This window comes from Euprymna scolopes, chromosome 46 (assembly GCF_053919585.1).
Source record: "Euprymna scolopes isolate OS-2025 chromosome 46, ASM5391958v1, whole genome shotgun sequence".
NCBI lineage: Eukaryota > Metazoa > Mollusca > Cephalopoda > Sepiida > Sepiolidae > Euprymna > Euprymna scolopes.
Genome location: NC_136527.1, coordinates 15,083,566 through 15,102,611, shown reverse-complemented (window position 1 = coordinate 15,102,611; position 19,046 = coordinate 15,083,566). Strand labels below are relative to the sequence as shown.

Here is a 19,046-nt window from a genome sequence, read left to right as displayed (position 1 = left end):
TAAAATTATATAATCAATTGTTAATGCTGCAATATTTTAAGTTATAAATTTATTATATTTTTTACTAGAATATCTTGTCCTTTTCTTTTCCAGTTTTAACAACTAGTCCTTTACTTTTCCATGTTTAAGCTTAACCATATTACTTTTCATGCTCGCATTTTTCTATTGTAATAACATTATATAATCAATTCCTCATGCTGCAATATTTAAAGTTATAAATTTATTATATTTTTACTAGAATATCTTGTCCTTTTCTTTTCAAGTTTTAACAAGTAGTCCTTTAATTTTCCAGTTTTAACAACTAGTCCTTTACTTTTCCATGTTTAAGCTTAACCATATTACTTTTCATGCTCGCATTTTTCTATTGTAATAACATTATATAATCAATTCCTCATGCTGCAATATTTAAAGTTATAAATTTATTATAATTTTTACTAGAATATCTTGTCCTTTTCTTTTCCAGTTTTAACAACTAGTCCTTTACTTTTCCATATTTAAGCTTAACCATATTACTTTTCATGCTCGTATTTTTCTATTGTAATAACATTATATAATCAATTGTTAATGCTGCAATATTTGAAGTTATAAATTTATTATATTTTTTACTAGAATATCTTGTCCTTTTCTTTTCCAGTTTTAACAACTAGTCCTTTACTTTTCCATGTTTAAGCTTAACCATATTACTTTTCATGCTTGCATTTTTCTATTGTAATAACATTATATAATCAATTGTTAATGCTGCAATATTTGAAGTTATAAATTTATTATATTTTTTACTAGAATATCTTGTCCTTTTCTTTTCCAGTTTTAACAACTAGTCCTTTACTTTTCCATGTTTAAGCTTAACCATATTACTTTTCATGCTCGCATTTTTCTATTGTAATAACATAATATAATACATATTTATGCTGCAATATTTTAAGTTATAAATTTATTATACTTTTTACTAGAATATCTTGTCCTTTTCTTTTCCAGTTTTAACAACTAATCCTTTACTTTTCCATGTTTAAGCTTAACCATATTACTTTTCATGAAGTACAATAAATGTTTTTGGTTTCAAGTTTTTTTTATGTTCGAAAAAAAAAATCTTGTTTGGTTATTTGCCGTGATATTTGACCCAGAAGAAATTGAGTTATCGCCCCCCTAAAAACGTTGAAATGCCACATTATATAAACACATATCGAACTACAGACGCAGCATGAACTCCAAAGGTAAACAATCTAATTAGTAAAATATAGACCCAACACATAGTAATGCTTTAAAACGTAAAAAAAAAAAGAAGAAATTACTCGTGAACCACCACTGAAAATAGAAACCAAAATGTTTAACTCACTATTTACTTTTTTCTTTGACGTTAATGCCTGAGCTATGAAGACATGTTTGCTGCAAGGTTAAAAATTGAAACCTGAACCAATAGCTATTACGTTACGCATGCATATCCGTAATGCCGTCGTTTGACCTTCACCTAGCAAATTTTATTTCTTCATTTTCACATTTTTTGCACCGATTTTCCCCGGCTAAAACCCAAATATAAAGTTTCGCATGGGTTCGAATACCCTATATATCAAGTTTCATGTCTGTAGACCAAAAACTGACATAGGAGTTTGGTAGGCAAAGTTTTTAAAACAAATATACGTATACATAAATATATATAGATAGAGTTTTGTGTTCATTATAACCTTTTTACGCAAATATTACGCAAGTATAAATCATGTAGAATATCTGCATGAATATAATTACACGTAACAGTTAACTAAAGATGATTATCCCATAAGAAAACCGAAAAACTAATAGGGAATTAATTAAAATGAATGTTTAAAAGAATATGCAAATTAGCTAGATCTTTTGCTTGTGAATGCAATTTCACGACCCATATATAACAAAGTTGTATTTTCTTTTTAAATAAAAAGAAAAAAGGTTTGCCTTTTTTCTTCTTGGTCTTCGGGGCGAGATCTTTTTTCTCTTTCAAGGTGTAGTATCTGTTCCGACAAATGCTGCAAGCTATGACTAGCTATGACTAGCAAAGACCAGATGTGGGGGCAACCCCACATGCCTGACCTTTAACCAGCTCCCATTTCCCACCTTTCGGGAGCTGGTCCCCTTTTTCCCTTCCCCCTCCCTTCACTCCTCACATTAAAAATCGGCCTTGTGCCTAATTTGCTCGGTGGGGGAGCAAATAAATACCATCTGTTCGGCAGATACTGCAAGCTATGACTAGCTATGACTAGCAAAGACCAGATGTGGGGGCAACCCCACATGCCTGACCTTTAACCAGCTCCCATTTCCCACCTCTCGGGAGCTGGTCCCCTTTTCCCTTCCCCCTCCCTTCATTCCTCACATTAAAAATCGGCCTTGTGCCTAATTTGCTCGGTGGGGGAGCAAATAAATACCATCTGTTCGGCAGATACTGCAAGCTATGACTAGCTATGACTAGCAAAGACCAGATGTGGGGGCAACCCCACATGCCTGACCTTTAACTAGCTCCCATTTCCCACCTCTCGGGAGCTGGTCCCCTTTTCCCTTCCCCCTCCCTTCACTCCTCACATTAAAAATTGGCCTTGTGCCTAATTTGCTCGGTGGGGGAGCAAATAAATACCATCTGTTCGGCAGATACTGCAAGCAAAGACCCTATGTGGGGGCGACCTCACAGATAAGATCTTGGTCAATGTAGGGGCAACCCTTCATACCAATTGTCACCATCCAGCTCCCCTACTCCCCGGGGAGTTGGTCCCCATTTCCCCTTCACTCCTTCAAAGTGTAGTATCTGTTCCGGCAACTCCACATATAATACCATTGCCCTTGTGGCAATCAGTTATTGGTCAATGTAAGGGAAACCCTTCATACCAATTGTCACTATGCAGCTCCCCTACTCCCCGGGGAGCTGGTCCCCATTTCCCCAATCTCTCCACATTAAAAAACGGCCTTGTGCCTAATTTGGTCAGTGGGGAAGCAAATAAATGCACAAACAGAAAAAAGGTTCGGCTTTTTTTCTTCTCGATCTTCGGGCCAAGATCTTTTTTCTGTTATCAAAGTGTAGTATCTGTTCCAGCAGATACTGCAATCAAAGACCATATGTGAGGGCAACCCCACATATAAGACCATTGCTCTTAAGCAATCAGTTTTGGTCAATGTAGAGGAAACCCTTCATACCAATAGTCACTATCCAGTTCCCTCTCAGGGGTACTGGTCCCCCTCTCCTCACTCACCACATTTAAAAACGGCCTTGTGCCTAATTTGCTCAGTGGGGAACCAAATAAATAGCTAGATAGAAAAAAGGTATTTGGCCTTTGGGCCGGGATCAAAGTGTAGTATGTTATCTAATGCTACACATAAGTTGATTTGTCCTTGGTAAATGGAGAGAGACCCTCTATAATAAGACAATCAATATTTTGGCTACTGCCAAAGTGTTCCTTTTCGCTTTTCTCATGGGGAACTGGGTTTATCCCACATTAAAAACGACCTTGTGTCACATGTTGATTTCGTGGGAAAGCAAATAAATGCCGATAGAAAAAAAAGGGTTGACTTTTCTGAATTTTTGAGATGAGGATTGATTATATGTATATTCATCGGACTACTGTTCTCATCTTGAGCGTGAGTTTCACAACGTTTCGGTTGATATAACCTCCGACCCTCTTCAGGTGTATCTTGTCGAACTCGGGAATGTTTTTGTCGAACTCGGGAATTTGGACGGAATTTCGAGCGGGACCCTTTATTTGCTTGACGAAGGTAGAATGCTCTTGTTCCGTCAACCATGACTGGATAGATGTCCTAAGTAATTTGCAAATGTATATTTCGATCGCCGACACTGAGGATTGAACCTTCAACCTTCAGGAGAATATCACTTTTAAAATTGATTTTTCCCAGTACGCTAACCACCGCGCCACGGGTCCTTGCAAGATACACCGGGAGAAGGTCGAAGGTTATATCGACCGAAACATTATAGGAGTATAGATTTATTTAATGGTCAGATTGACCCAACATGACACATCCGAAAAAAAATGCCCGCTTGAATAAAAATAGGAATAATTACCATATTACGTTTTTTTTTTTTCAAATATATAAATATTAAAAAATTATGGCCAAGAGACTTGCAAACAAAATAAATAATTACATAATCCAACAAACACGCACTTACAAGCCACTTTAATTCCCAGCTAAGATTAAATAACACGTTATGATACTGCCAACGCTAACAGGCTCGCAAATAAATAATCAAATAATTTAAAAACACACCCAAGAAAAGTTTTATTTTCTAAGCTATATCGGGTAACATGTTACGTAAATGCGACCTGAGAAGATACGCACACCCTCTCAATCCAAGAATCACAGAAAATAAACAAGCAAAAAAACTACCGGGTCCCGCGACTAATGCGTTTGTCAGGTTTTTGCCAGGTATATCTATGTGGTCTTACTTTTGGGTAATTCTCAGCAAAATTTAATGGTCGGAAAAGACTCTGTGTCCCGAAAAGTGCTATTTCTGGCCATTTGATCCTTTTTGACCTCCCTGGGGACGCAACGAGAATTTTCCCAGGGTCAAATATTACGTTTCCAGATGTATGTGTATGTGATCTTGCTTTTTGGTAATTTTCAGCAAAATCTAATAGTCGGAAAAGACTCTATGTCCTGAAAAGTACTATTTTGGGCCATGTTGCCCCCCCTTTATGACCCCCTGGGGACGCAACCAGAATTTTTATCAAAAATCCGAGAATGTTACATTTCCTCCCTTGGGTAGTTGTAACTTCATGCAAAATTTCAGAAAAATGTAATGAATAGTTATTGAGAATTTTGGGAACGAACGAACGGACGAGGGTGAATTCTAAGGTCCAAATCCGACTAAGTCGGTGGACCAATAGGTGTATCAGAATTTTTGTAGGAATTTTTGACACCCTTAACACGAAACTGCGAATAAAATATAAAAAATTCGTAATTTCTTTTTTAAAAGTGGGTTGTTTATTTTCTTTACGTAACTTCCAAAATAAACTATTAAAGTTGTTTTAAAAGTAATAGAAATATTTAAAAAAAAAAAAAAACAGTATTTTTCAATTTTTAAACTTTAAAATTCTCTCAAAATTTTTCTATTGATTCAATTTTTACGATATTTTCAGGGTCAATGTGAAATTTTATGCTCTTTCCAATAAACCGAATATAATATTTTTGACAAACATTTTTTTAATTCACGCCCCCCCATTTTCAAGTGTCTATTAAAAAGTAAATAATTAATTTACTCCCCAAAGTTTTATATATCACAAATTGAAGATAAAAGATCAATAAATAATATATTCAAATTTAAAACAAATAAAACGTAGTGTTTTTTAGAAATGTACCTGTAAAGTTCAAAGTTTAAAACCTTTTTTTTTTAAACCACGTTTGTTTTTTCTTTTGTTTTTTTTAATGAAACCTTGGTCGTTGCTCCTTTAATTGAAAAAAATTAGGGCTTGAATTACATTTTTTGAGTAGTTCTAAGCTTGGAAAGACAGGGGATCGAATTAATTCACGCCTCCCATTTTGAAATGTGTATTAAAAAGTAAATAATTAATTTACTCACCAAAGTGTTATATATCACAAATTGAAGAGAAAAGGTCAATAAATAATATATTCAAATTTAAAACAAAAAAGGTAGTGCTTTTTAGAAATTTCCCTGTAAAGTCCGAAGTTTAAAACCCTTTTTTTTTTTAAACACGTTGTTTTTGTTTTTTGTTTTTTTTAATGAAACCTTGGTCCTTGCTCCTTTAATTGAAAAAAAAATTAAGCTTGAATGACATTTTTCGAGGAGTTATAAGCTTGGAAAGACAGGGTGGAATTATTCAATATTTTTCACGAAATTTCTGACACACCTAATGGACCAATAAACAACTATGTCACATCCATATGCAATCTCCAAAAAGAAATTAGGACTCTGGGCAACACCGGGTAGCTCTGCTAGTTAAAATTAACTAACCTGAGTGCCCGGCGTTTCCCGAGGGTTTGGAAGTGTGTGTTGAGCAAAAAAAAAGGGGGGGAATAGGCAGTCAGGTTCGAACTCGTACCGTGAAGGAAGAAAAGAACGTAAGAAAAAAAACGTGACGTCTTTGCTGTTGCGCCCATCGCCAAACCAGAAGTAACGATGGTTTTAATTAAGGCTAGTCAATCGAAAAGAGAGGGGATGACTTTTGAAAATATCGGCGAAAAAAGCGACCCCGCCTTGTAGAAAAGTGGCTGGTTGAGGGTGAAAGAATTAATGTTTTTGGCCAATTTTTCGATATTTGTCATCCGAAGAGTTGAGCTCCAAAACGATACCAGTCTCGTGAAAATCCGTCGTCTTACATAAAACACATTTGATAGGATTGTGTCATTTGATTCTGCTTTAACAGTTTATACTTAAAAATACTGCTGTTCAATTTTAATCGCAATGAAATGAAATATTAGTTCTAATTAGGGAACCACTTGATTTCATCTATATATATAAAAGCCAAAAATCTGTGTGTATGTATGTATGTATGTATGGTTGTTTGTAACGCTAAAACTTTTGACAGACACAACCAGAGTTAGCAAATTTAGTATCATATTGAAGCTCCATCACCCGGATGACAAATATCGAAATTTCACGTCAAACGGACCACTAGAAGTGGGTCAACTGATCAGTTTTCTTCAAGGAGGGGCCCCCCAAATCCCAAACATCTGTGTGTATGTAGGTTTGTATGTAACGCTAAAACTTTTGACAGACACAACCAAACTTGACAAATTTGCTATCATATTGAAGCCCCATCACCCGGATGACAAATAACGAAATTTCACGTCAAACGGATCACTAGAAGTAGGTCAACTGATCAGTTTTCTTCAAGGGAGGCCCTCCAAAAACCTGTCATCTATATATATAAAAGCCAAAAATCTGTGTGTATGTATGTATGTATGTATGTATGTTTGTTTGTAACGCTAAAACTTTTGACAGACAAATGTGCACAGTATTCAAATTTGGGAAAGAGGATAAAACAACTTTCTCTTCTGCCTCTCTCTCACACTCTTTATCTTCTCTCTCTCTCTCTCACCCTGTTTCTCTTCTCTCTATATTAGCACTTATCAAGGCCAATAGGCAACTCGAGGATCAACTCGACGATGAGAGTTCAAACGTGCACAGTATTCAAATTTGGGAAAGAGGATGGAACAACTTTCTCTTCTGCCTCTCTCTCACACTCTGTATCTTCTCTCTCTCTCTCTACCCCTGTTTCTCTTCTCTCTATATTAGCACTTATCAAGGCCAATAGGCAACTCGAGGATCAACTCGACGATGAGAGTTCAAACGTGAACAGTAGTCAAATTTGGGAAAGAGGATGGAACAACTTTCTCTTCTGCCTCTCTCTCACACTCTTTATCTTCTCCCTCTCTCTCTCACCCTGAAAGATTCCTCTCCCCTAAGAATAAAACATATGTTCAATATCTGCTTTTGTTTTTTCATTGTTTATACGGTCCCGAGCAACGCCGGGTAGCCCTGCTAGTAAAATAAAAAGCCGAAAATCTGTATTCTTTTTCACTATTTTAATATTTCTATTTTTATAAACAAAATTTAAAAAATAACTAACAATTTACAAAAGCCATATTCGGTTAACACATGTGTGTAACACAAAAAGAAGGAAGTCTATGTCACATTGGAATAAACCAGGCATATCGGCCAACTTAGTAATCAAGGGTAAGTAAAGAGGAGGAGATGACTTTCGAAAATATCGGCGAAAAAAGCGACCCCGCCTTGTAGAAAAGTGGTTGGTTGAGGGTGAAGGAATTAATGTTTTTGGCCAATTTTTCGATATTTGTCGTCCGAAGAGTTGAGCTTCAAAAAGATACCAGTCTCGTGAAAATCCATCGCCTCTGTCGAAAGTTTATGCGAGACATACATACATACATACATACATTTAAACAGACGGGTAAGATTTATATTATAGAAAATTATTTTTTTGTTTCAGGCTATACAACTGATTTTTTTTCTTTTTAATCATGTTCACTTCCCAGCAGGGCGTATCGTACGTCAAGGGGGGTGGCACAAGTGCAACGAGTTCATCAGAGCACATTCTATAAAAAATACTTGTAAAACTGGCACATGGATGTAACATTGCGGCGATGGGACAGGGGTTGGAGCTTAGTTGGCAAATTGAGACCTATTAGATTGGAGAAATCCAAAAGTACAGTTACAAGAATGGCCACAGACCCTAACCCTAACCCTAATCCCTCTTTTCACTTTTTTGATAAGCCTTATGCCTAATTTTGTTTTGTTAAACTTGTTTAGCAAAATATAATATATAAATCAAACAGCCAGACTGATCACGGACTTGTCTTCGATCTTTAGTTCAATCTATTTGGATTTTTTTAATTATCTAAATACTATAGTTCTAATTTCGGTTACAATATGCCTGGAAATGTAAAGAATATTTGCTTAATTACATGCGAAACAGTTAAAAATTTTACTTAGCTTTTTTTTTCTTTTTTTTTTTCTTGGACATTCGAGGCTAAATCACGGTGGCCGTTACCCTTGGCCCGGTCGGTCGAATGGCATTTGTGATACCGAGATGCTATCTATTCAGGAGGGAGTGGGTGGGCTGATTTAGGGGAGGGGGGTCACTTAGTGAAAAGTTTTCCATTTGGCGGACCGACAATATTTCTTTACATGTGTATCGTTTTCAGAGATATTAATGTTAATAATGAACACGCGTTTCAAACAAATATGATGGAAGTAAATGGAGGCTCTTCTTTGGACCCTATCCCAGAGGGGGAGACTAGTAGCAGATGTACCAGCCCATATGTGGCAACAATACTCCATGCATGGGAGAATGGTGGCCTTGTAGGAGTACACGATACTCTCAGGTGTGAATAGTTTTCTAGCTGGATAGAGGGAACCCACTTTCTTTGCATCAGCTTTTGCAATGCCCTCAAAGGTGTGATTAGTTTTTCAACTGAATTTTTATAAAAACGCAATAACACTTTAACCACAGCAGATAACTTTTCTATTTATCTCTATTTACCAAAGTCCAAACGGAATTCCTAGAAGTTCCTGCCTGTAGAACATGTTACTACAAGCCTGCTTCCCAACTGACTACAACGTAGTCATCTTCAAATCTAATGTGCTGGCCTCCGCACCAAGATCACAGTGTAGTATCTGTTCTGATCTAACAGTAAATCTTCATCACATACCAAAATGTAACCCACACTTACATCTAATTCAATTCTTTTTGTTTTTAGCTTTAAACGGTTAAAAAAAATTGCTTAAAAATGCTAAAAAAAAAAATTGCTAAAAAAAAAATTGCTAAAATATTCGTCGTTATTTGTTTTATTTTATTTTTTTTTTTCTTCATTTTATTTATTAAAATTTTTCAACTACCGTGGAATTTCCACGGGTTCTGCCAGTTTTTTTTTTTTTTTTTTTACACAGTGATCACCACTTATCAAGGCCCGGAAGCCACTCAAGGATAAGGGTTATTGCAAGTACATTACGTTAGTGTGGAGATTTGATTAAGTGTTTACTAAAGGGGGCAGTTCATTAGGAATTTGTTAACATTGGACTTGAAGACATCCAAGTTGTAGTCCGGTGGGAAGCAGGCAGACGGAACAGAGTTCCACAGGCGTGCAGTTCTAAGAAAGAAGCTTTGTTCATGGAATCCGCGTTTTGATTTAGGCACAGATATGCTATACATACACTTAACTAAGCCTCGACAACAACAAAAACAACAACCACTCCTAACAACGATCGAGATCACAAGTCGAAAGCGCTTGAGCAAATGTTAATATCGCTAAAAAAAAAAAACGCCAACAACTAATCTTTTTTATATATACTAGCGGGAGTGGTTACCCGGCTTTGCCCGGTCGTAAAATACGCTTAAATATGATATTTTAATTTGTCTAGATTTTGTATATATTATTTTAGAATCCTTATTTCAAAAGTAGAAAAAATATTTGGTTGCCATCAGCTAGAATCGAAACCAAAACAAAACTGTAGCATTCAAAGCTGTTGACGTTACCACTGTATCAACGTGACATGCAATAAACTGATAAAAATTAAAAATAAACTGAGATGAATGTATACAATTCGATATATTCTTTTTTTTTATTATTAAACTGTACAAGTACCAAACATTTTGTTATGATAAAGATGGGGAGGGAGTGTCGGCGCTTTTAACTGAGTTATCTCCCCGTGACGTGTTAAAAAATTCAAAGATGTCTACCTTCAACGCGCTGTCATAAAAACGTGTTTTTTTTTGTTTTTTTTGTTTTTTTTGCTGTAAAAAACAAAACAAAACAAAACAAAACAAAAAATACTCCATCAAATTAAGTGAAATTTTTTTAGATCTTCAATCCAAAACGTATACGTACAATATAACCTTTTTTTTTTCTTTCGATATTTTCATTTTTTAATGTCTTCATTAAACTTAACAAGTACCCCCCCCCAAAAAAAATGATAAAACAATAAATTTCGTAGGTTGTTTATTTTTATTTATTTATCTTTCCTTTTTTTGTATTGAATCCGTTCGCTCGGTGTAATCCAGTGATCTGCGTCGTCCGCCGGACGTTACAGAGCGAGATGCACCGAAAAACGGGATTTAAACTGCAGTCGTACCGAAGATTCGTACTGAGTAAAATTATTACTAAATTTATTAATATTATGAATTGAAATTAATTTATTAATATTATTAATATGATTAATTAAAAACTATCGAAACCTGTGGAAATTCCACAGAGGACTCATTCATATGTTGGCATTCTGTAGATGTTCAGTGTAATTGGAGACGCTCTGATATTATTGTCCCTATTTACAATGCCTCCCCACCCCACGAGACAGAGTTAGACACCAGGGTCGTTTTTTAACGTGGAGAAAAGGTACAAAAATAAAAAAAAATGTCTCAGTCGTGAAGGATTTCTCCTCCACTGAAAGAGAACGAGAAATGGAAGTGCCGCATCTGAAGAACAGATACTACACTTTGAGGTATTTATTTGCTCCCCCACTGAGCAAATTAGGCACAAGACCGATTTTTTAAAGTGAGGAGTGAAGGGGAAATGGGGACCAACTCCCCGGGGAGTACGGGAGCTGGATAGTGACAATTGGTATGAAGGGTTGCCCCTACATTGACCAAGGTCTTATCTGAGGGGTTGCCCCCACATATGGTCTTTGCTTGCAGTATCTGCCGGAACAGATACTACACTTTGATCTTAGCCAAAAGACCAAGTAACCGTCTTATACAGCTTAATTTTCTCCCGAGCATTATCTCCTATTAAAAAAAGATGCATAATTTATATTTACTTAGTGGGGGTGGGGGGGAATGATGAAACCGCTTTAATTCTAAGAAGAGATACTACACTTTGATCTTAGCCAAAAGACCAACTGAAAAATAAAATGCGTATTATATATTTTTGAGGAAGGTGAGAGGCATATTATGAGTTAGTGGGAGGAGGGGGCAAAAGATGAAACCGCCTTATTTCTAAGAACAGATACTATACTTTGAGCTATTTATTTGCACCCCCACTGGGCAAATTAGGCACAAAGCCGATTTTTGATGTGAGGAGTGAAGGGGAAATGGGGACCAACTCCCCAGGGAGTAGGGGAGCTGGATAGTGACAATTGGTATGAAGGGTTGCCCCTACATTGACCAAGGTCTTATCTGAGGGGTTGCCCCCACATATGGTCTTTGCTTGCAGTATCTGTCGGAACAGATACTACACTTTGATCTTTATATTTAATTTATTTCGTTTAAAGAAAAATTACAATTAAAAAAAATTCCAATATAAAATTAAAAAAAGTAAAATCTCCAAAAGACAAAACAAATTTAGGCACAAGACCCTATAAGATCTGGGTGGGGGAGTGTTGCAGGGTCTTTGTAACTAAAGTAAAAATGGAGTCTGTGGCGACTTTACTCTTGACTGGCAACATTTACCACAATACCGCATTCACTCTGTGGACTCTAAACTAACTAATGAAAACCCCAGCGTTTTTGCAAAAAGATATATATAAAATTTCTCTGTGTGTGTGTGTGTGTGTGTGTGTGTGTGTGTGTGTGCGTGCGCGCGCATTTTTTTTTTTTAATTTGTTATTACTGCACAAGTATTTATCTAAGCTAGCAGAGACGCCTGGCAAAGCCCGGTCGTAAAGTACGCTTAAATATGATATTTTAATTCTTGCAGATTTCGTATATATTATTATGGAGTTAATGTTCTATTGATTTTTATATATTATAACGTTGTGATTTAAAAAATAGAAAAATATATCCATATGACACCAAAACTTATAAAAGAATGTGTGTGTGTGTGTGTGTGTGTGTGTGTGTGTGTGTGTGTGTGTGTGTGTGTGTGTGTGTGTGTGTGTGTTCCTTCAGCTATAATCGAAACCGGGAAGAAAACTTATGAAGAATGCTTGGTAAAATTATTTATAAAAAAAATAAATGACTTGAGTGCCATCAGCTGAAATCGAAACCGAACCCAAAACTTATGAAGAATTTTTGATAAAATTATTTATAAAAAAAAATACTGGAGTGCCATCTTCTATAATATATAAATCTCCTCTATCTGTTTAAATGTATGTATGTATGTATGTATGTATGTATGTATGTATGTATGTATGTATGTATGTATGTATGTACGCCTAAAACTTTCGACAGAAGCGACGGATTTTCACAAGATTGGTATCGTTTTGAAGCTAACCCTTTGGACGACAAATATCGAAAAATTGGCTAAAAACATGAATTCCTTCACCCTCAACTGGGCACGTTTCTACAAGGAGGGGTCGCTTTTCCGCCGATATTTTCGACAGTCATCACCTTTTTCGATTGACTAGCCTTAATTTAAATCTTCACCAGATTAAGTTTAGCGATGGGCGCAACAGCAAAGACGTTACTTTTTTTCCATGTTCTTTTCCTCCTTCGTGGTACGGTTTCGAGCCTGCCTGTCTGCCTACTACCACTTTTTTTTTTGCTCAACACACACTTCCAAACACTAGGGCAACGCCGGGTACCCCCGGCTAGTTAATATAGGCTAGTTAACTATAATCGGAACCGAAACCAAAACTTATGAAGAATTCTTGGTAAAATTATTTATTACAAAAAAAAAAAAAATAGATGAGTTAAATGCCATCAGCTATAATCGAAACCAAAACCAAAACCATTAAGAATTCTTGGTTTGTTGGTTGCTTTGTTGGTTGGTTTTGTTTTACGGCATATCAACCCTTTTAAGGTTATTTAATGCCGAATCCAGTGATTTTGAAGAAAAAATTTTTAATTAAAATATATTTGTTTTCAAGTCGGTTTCTATTTAACCCATAGTTGAGACCCTAACAGGTACTACCACTCTGGGTCAGAGTGGACCTGGGAGCAATGGCAATTAAAGGGTGGCTGCACACTCCTCAAAGCCCGCAAGCTGGGGCCTCACCATCGGATATAGTTTAAGGTCATATCCAGGACCTAAGAATTTTTTTTTTTTTTTTTATTCAATTTTCACCCCAAACAAGGCACAGTGCCACTTTGAAGCAGGGGGCTACTATTAGGGAATTAATTAGCGGGGTCATTATGAAGGGAGAAGAGTAGAAAGATGTTTGTTAACATTACACTTGAACCTCTGCATATCATTGCAGTTGGGAAAGCAGAATCCCGGAAGGGAGTTCCAAAGACCCGCAGTTCTGGGGAAGAAACTATTGGAGTAAAAGGCTTTCTTGCACCTAGGGATCTCCACTGTAAAGGGATGAGACTTAGTAGCTTGTCGGGTTTGTCGGGGGTAGTTACGTCGGGGAGGTACAAGTGTTTGCAGTTCGTCAGAACATTCACCATTAAAGTATTTGTAGAATTACTTATTACAAGAAATGGAAGTCCATAACAATTAAATGACAGTCATTCGGATGACAGAAGAGGAGGTAGAACTATCATTAATCCTTCTCATAGTAAAGAAAGAAAAAAAAATAGAAAAAAAAATAGAACTTGGTTTTATAAGACAGTGGCATAAGAAGTACATTTTATATTGAACTTGAAGACGATCATGTTGTAGTCTGTATAAAAACAGTTCCGTAGCAATGAGAAGTTCTTGGAAAGAAACTCTGTTCATGGAATTTCTGATTATTTGTTAGTTACAGAGAAGAACGGGTTTACGTAGTTTTTTTTTATGCGTGAGTGCACAAAACCCCCTAATAAAAAATTAAACATATATATTACCACTTATCAAGGCCCATGGGCCACTCGAGGATGAGAGACAAAAACACAGAATAATTAACCAACATCTCTTTTTATCGACAAAACCACGAAAAGGTTTATTTTGAAAGAATGGCCATGTTTGAGGCGAAAGAAAGAAAAGAAACAAAAAGTTCTAGAATGTTCTCCTGTCGGGAGGCAGACACTTGAAGTGTTCCCAAGTTGTCCAGTGGGGGGGGGGTGCGTTCAGTGGACAGGAAGTGAGAGGAGAGAGGTCTGTCTTCTTTGCTCCTCTGCTAGCTGCTGCTTAGTTCCTGAGAGGGGTAATTAGTTCCTTAAGGGGCATATAAGATTAATACACCCTACTAGCTGACTGGTCAGTGCGCGACCGCATCATTCAACAAGGGGGCATTAATCCACAAAAGAAAATAGTTTGTTATGACTGCTACATCACCCCCTGCTTAGGCGGAAAGCCAATATAGAAAAAAAAAGTAAGAAGTTTTATGATAAAAAAAAAGAAATAGCAATTCAAAGGGGCATTAATCCACAAGAGAAAATAGTGTGTTATGGTGAATGCTACACGGAGACTTGGTTGCTGTTGTGGTAGCCCAACGAGTTCTTACCGTTGTGTTAGAATAACAAATTCTTTACTACTGGCTTTTGCTGTTGTGGTAAGAGAATAAGTTCATAGAATTTCTGATTGGTTTTCAGTTACAGAGAAGAAGAACGGAACATTGTTGTAATTGTGGTAGTTCGACGAGTTCTTTGCCGTTGTGTTAGTACGACGAGTTCTTTGCTGTTGTGATGGAACGGCGAGTTCTTTGCTTTTTTTTTTTTTTTTTTTTTTTTTTACACAGTGATCACCACTTATCAAGGCCCGGAAGCCACTCAGGGATAAGGCTTATTGCAAGTACATTACGTTAGTGAGGAGATTTGATGAAGTGTTTAATTAGGGGGGCGGTTCATTAGGAATTTGTTAACATTAGACTTGAAGACATCCAAGTTGTAGTCCGGAGGGAAGCAGGCAGACGGAACAGAGTTCCACAGGCGTGCAGTTCTAAGAAAGAAGCTTTGTTCATGACATCCGCGTTTTGATTTAGGCACAGATATAGAGTGGAGGAAATTTTTCACAGTGGATTCGGCTAGACTGGTGTTTTTCGTGAAAGTTTGGCGAGGGGGGACCAGGGATTGGAGTTCAGACGAGCACCTGCCATGAAAATAACGATAAAACAAGGATAGGCTCGCAACGTCTCTTCTGTGGGAGAGGGGTTGCAGGGTAGAGAAAAGGGCATCCCCCACTAAACCACGAAGTCTATTTTGTACTCTGTCAAGGCATGATAGGCTGTTTTTGGCAGCTCCTGCCCAGATATGGCAACAGTATTCCATCCTTGTTATAGAACAAAGAGTTCATGGAATTTTTATTGGTTTTTAGTTACAGACAAGAAGAACGGAGAATTATTTGCTGTAGAGGTAGGACGACGAGTTCTTTGCTATTGTAGTAGGATGACGAGTTCTTTGCTGTTGTGTTAAAATGACCAGTTCTTGTTGTGAAAGTATTACATAAAGGGGATGGGAACTGAAACTTAATGGAGCACCTGCCATGCAAATAACGATAGAGTGGAAAGAGACTAGCAATGTGGCGTCTGTGATAAAAAGGTTGTTAGGAACGGAATAGATCATTTCCTACTAGATTGCGAAGTCGATTTTTTGACAATTTAGTCAGCGCATTTTTGTGCATGAAGATGTTAATTTCGATCCGTAGCTTAAGAAAACGGCCGACCGAGCCTCTTTATCTGTGCTGTGGACACACGATTAAAAAAATACTATAATAAATTAACAACAAGAAAAAAAGAAAAAAAAAGAGAAAGAAACAAACAAACAAACAACTGACCTTTTTGTAATTTTGGCTGCGGGGGTCCCGTCTATCCCCTGTCCGGTCTTCCATTCGGCCTTGCATCCGATACATACCCAATGTGATAATCCGAGATCGAATCCTGGGTTGGCGACCAGCTGCTTGGTCGCGTGGACGGCTGGCGACGGCAGCACGAGGATGATGACGATAGTGAGGAGGAGGCTGGCGACTGATTGGGTTGTGGCAGCGGCGGAGACGGCCGCAGAATCTCTTGCACGACGGATCATGGGACTATCAACCATAGCGTAACGGCGGCAGAGGAGTTCAGAGGAGAGCTGCGTCAACGGTCGCGCGTTCACCGCAGCATGCACTGGGAATAGCAGCGGGCACCTGCAAAGGAGGCGGGACTTCACATATATATATATATGTATATATATATATATGTATATATATATATATATATATATATATATATATATATATATATATATATCGTGTGTGTGTGTGTGTGTGTGTGTGTGTGTGTGTGTGTGTGTGCGCGCACAAAATCGATACTGGATCGCTATGTCAAGGGTCAGATGTCATCACAAGTACCAAGGCCGGATATCGGCAGAGTATTGTGACGGAGTTGCACACTACAACACAGACACCCAAACACACACACACACACACACACACACACACACACACACACACACACACACACACACATATACATATATATATATATATATATATATATATATAAACTTGGCGAATTCTCACGAGAATAAAGCGCAGATTATTCTGTGTAGCTTAATTGGCATATATATTTTCATAACTTATATATATATATATATATTGTGTGTGTGTGTGTTATGTGTGTGTGTGTGTGTTATGTGTGTGTGTGTGTGTGTGTGTGTGTGTGTGTGTGTGTGCACCAAATCGATACTGGATCGCTATGGCAAGGGTCAGATGTCATCACAAGTACGAAGGCCGGATATCGACAGAGTATTGTGACAGAGTTGCACACTCGAATACACACACACACACACACACACACACACACACAGATATATATATATATATATATAACTACTTCATTTACTCACATAAATTAATATACGAAAGTATAAATTTATGCGTAAAATTAAGTATTTACTTCAAAAGTGCTCAGTAAGTTTTAAAATATATATGGCGATTAAGCTACACTGAATATTCCGCGTTTCATCCACTTTAGGATTCTTGAAGAATCCTAAAGTAGATGAAACGCGGAATATTCAGTTATTTTATAAATTAATATATATATATATATATATATATATATATATATATATATATATAAGCCTGACGAATTCTCATGAGAATGAAACGCGGATTATTCTGTGTAGCTTAATTGCCATATATATTTTCATAACTTACTACCTAGCTCTATGTATGTATTGAGCACTGTATATCTTTGTATATTAATTTATGTGATTAAATGAACTAGTTATATATATATATATATATATATATATATATATATATATATATATATATATATATATATATATATATATATATATATATAATGGAACTTCGTCTCTCTGCACGTTCGTTTACTATGGACTCCAAAATGGCTTGGCCGATTTTTATTAAATTTTACACGAAAGTACTTTACGTGCCTGGCAGTGTTCTTAGATAGGTTTTGTTTTGGAATGTCTTCGATAAGTATCGATAATCGATAATTGATAATTGAAAAAATCCCATGAAAGAAGGAACAGGCGATTTTGATCAGAATTAACACCTTACACAACCTAACATCACAGTAGCTTCTTTGATATGACAAGGGCGTGTTCGAAATGAATGTTTCGGTTTAAAGCACAACTGCACCATGATACTTGACTTTTTCATTTTAATCTTTCATTCATATTTTCAAAAATTCTAAAATCCACGATAGGTTCTCTACAGTGCAATGTTAACTCCAATGTATTGCGGGGAGGTATGTGAATCTTCATCTAGGTGCACCGCGATGCCCCCCCCCCAATTAGAGCACGCAATCAACCGGTTTCGATGACAATAAAAATATGGTAGTTTTAAACATTTGTTGATTCAATCCCGCGCAACGTCGGTTCTCCATATCTTTTTTATTTTTTTTTAATTCAGTTTTCACCCCAAACAAGGCACAGTTCCACTTTGAAGCAGGGGGCTACTATCAGGGACTTAATTTGCGGGGTCATTATGAAGGGAGAAGAGTAGAAAGATGTTTGTTAACATTACACTTGAACTTCTGCATATCATTGCAGTTGGGAAAGCAGAATCCCGGAAGGGAGTTCCAAAGACCCGCAGTTCTGGGGAAGAAACTATTGGAGTAAAAGGCTTTCTTGCACCTAGGGATCTCTATTGTAAAGGGATGAGACTTAGTAGCTTGTCGGGTTTGTCGGGGGTAGTTACGTCGTGGAGGTACAAGTGTTTGCAGTTCGTCAGAGCATTCACCATTAAAGCATTTGTAGAACAGGCAGAGGGATGCAACATCTCGTCGATGGGACAGAGGCTGAAGCCTAGATGACAGTTCAGGACCTATCAGGTTGGCGACTCTCTTTTGAACCTTGTCTCTCTCCTCTGCCTAAACGAGAAACTCCTTATCTCCAATTTTAAAGACAGAGACAAATTACTAAACAAAAAACAGGAAACCACCATAAACTGTAGGCATTACAAATCCCACTTCCTTAGCAACTATACACCTTTCTAAAACATCCCTTAGACAACACCACCTTAAATCCCCTCAATTATATATCCAATACAACTAATCGGCATCAATTCCCCTCCCCCTAGCGAATCTCCCGCCCAACCCCAGCACGACCTACATGCAACCTCCACGACTTAACACGGAAATTGTTTGCATATAACTATGTAGATCTACACCTGCACAGGTAAGTACGTATGGAAATGTATAACTGACAGATGCCTTCCGCCTAAACCGATCCATAATACCCTAAAAAAAACAAATACCCCAACTTTGAACAATAACTACAGTACTTAATCCCCATATAAACTACCTTCAACTCCTCCCCAAAATCTATAAGTATGGCTACATAAGACCACTACCC

The 19,046-nt window shown here is 37.0% G+C and overlaps 1 protein-coding gene across 2 annotated transcripts in view; it reads right to left on the bottom strand.

Moving 5' to 3' along the window:
• The window catches only part of LOC145270651 (anti-sigma-I factor RsgI6-like), a 129,819-nt gene extending 113,459 nt beyond the window's left edge, over positions 1-16,360 (bottom strand). For both annotated transcript variants that reach the window (XM_080126260.1, XM_080126262.1), the window contains exon 1: positions 16,015-16,360. In XM_080126260.1, the coding sequence (XP_079982386.1) occupies positions 16,015-16,277 (263 nt within the window). In that variant the 5' untranslated portion in view covers positions 16,278-16,360. The remainder of the gene's footprint in view (positions 1-16,014) is intronic.
• Between the last annotated feature and the right edge of the window lie 2,686 nt (positions 16,361-19,046).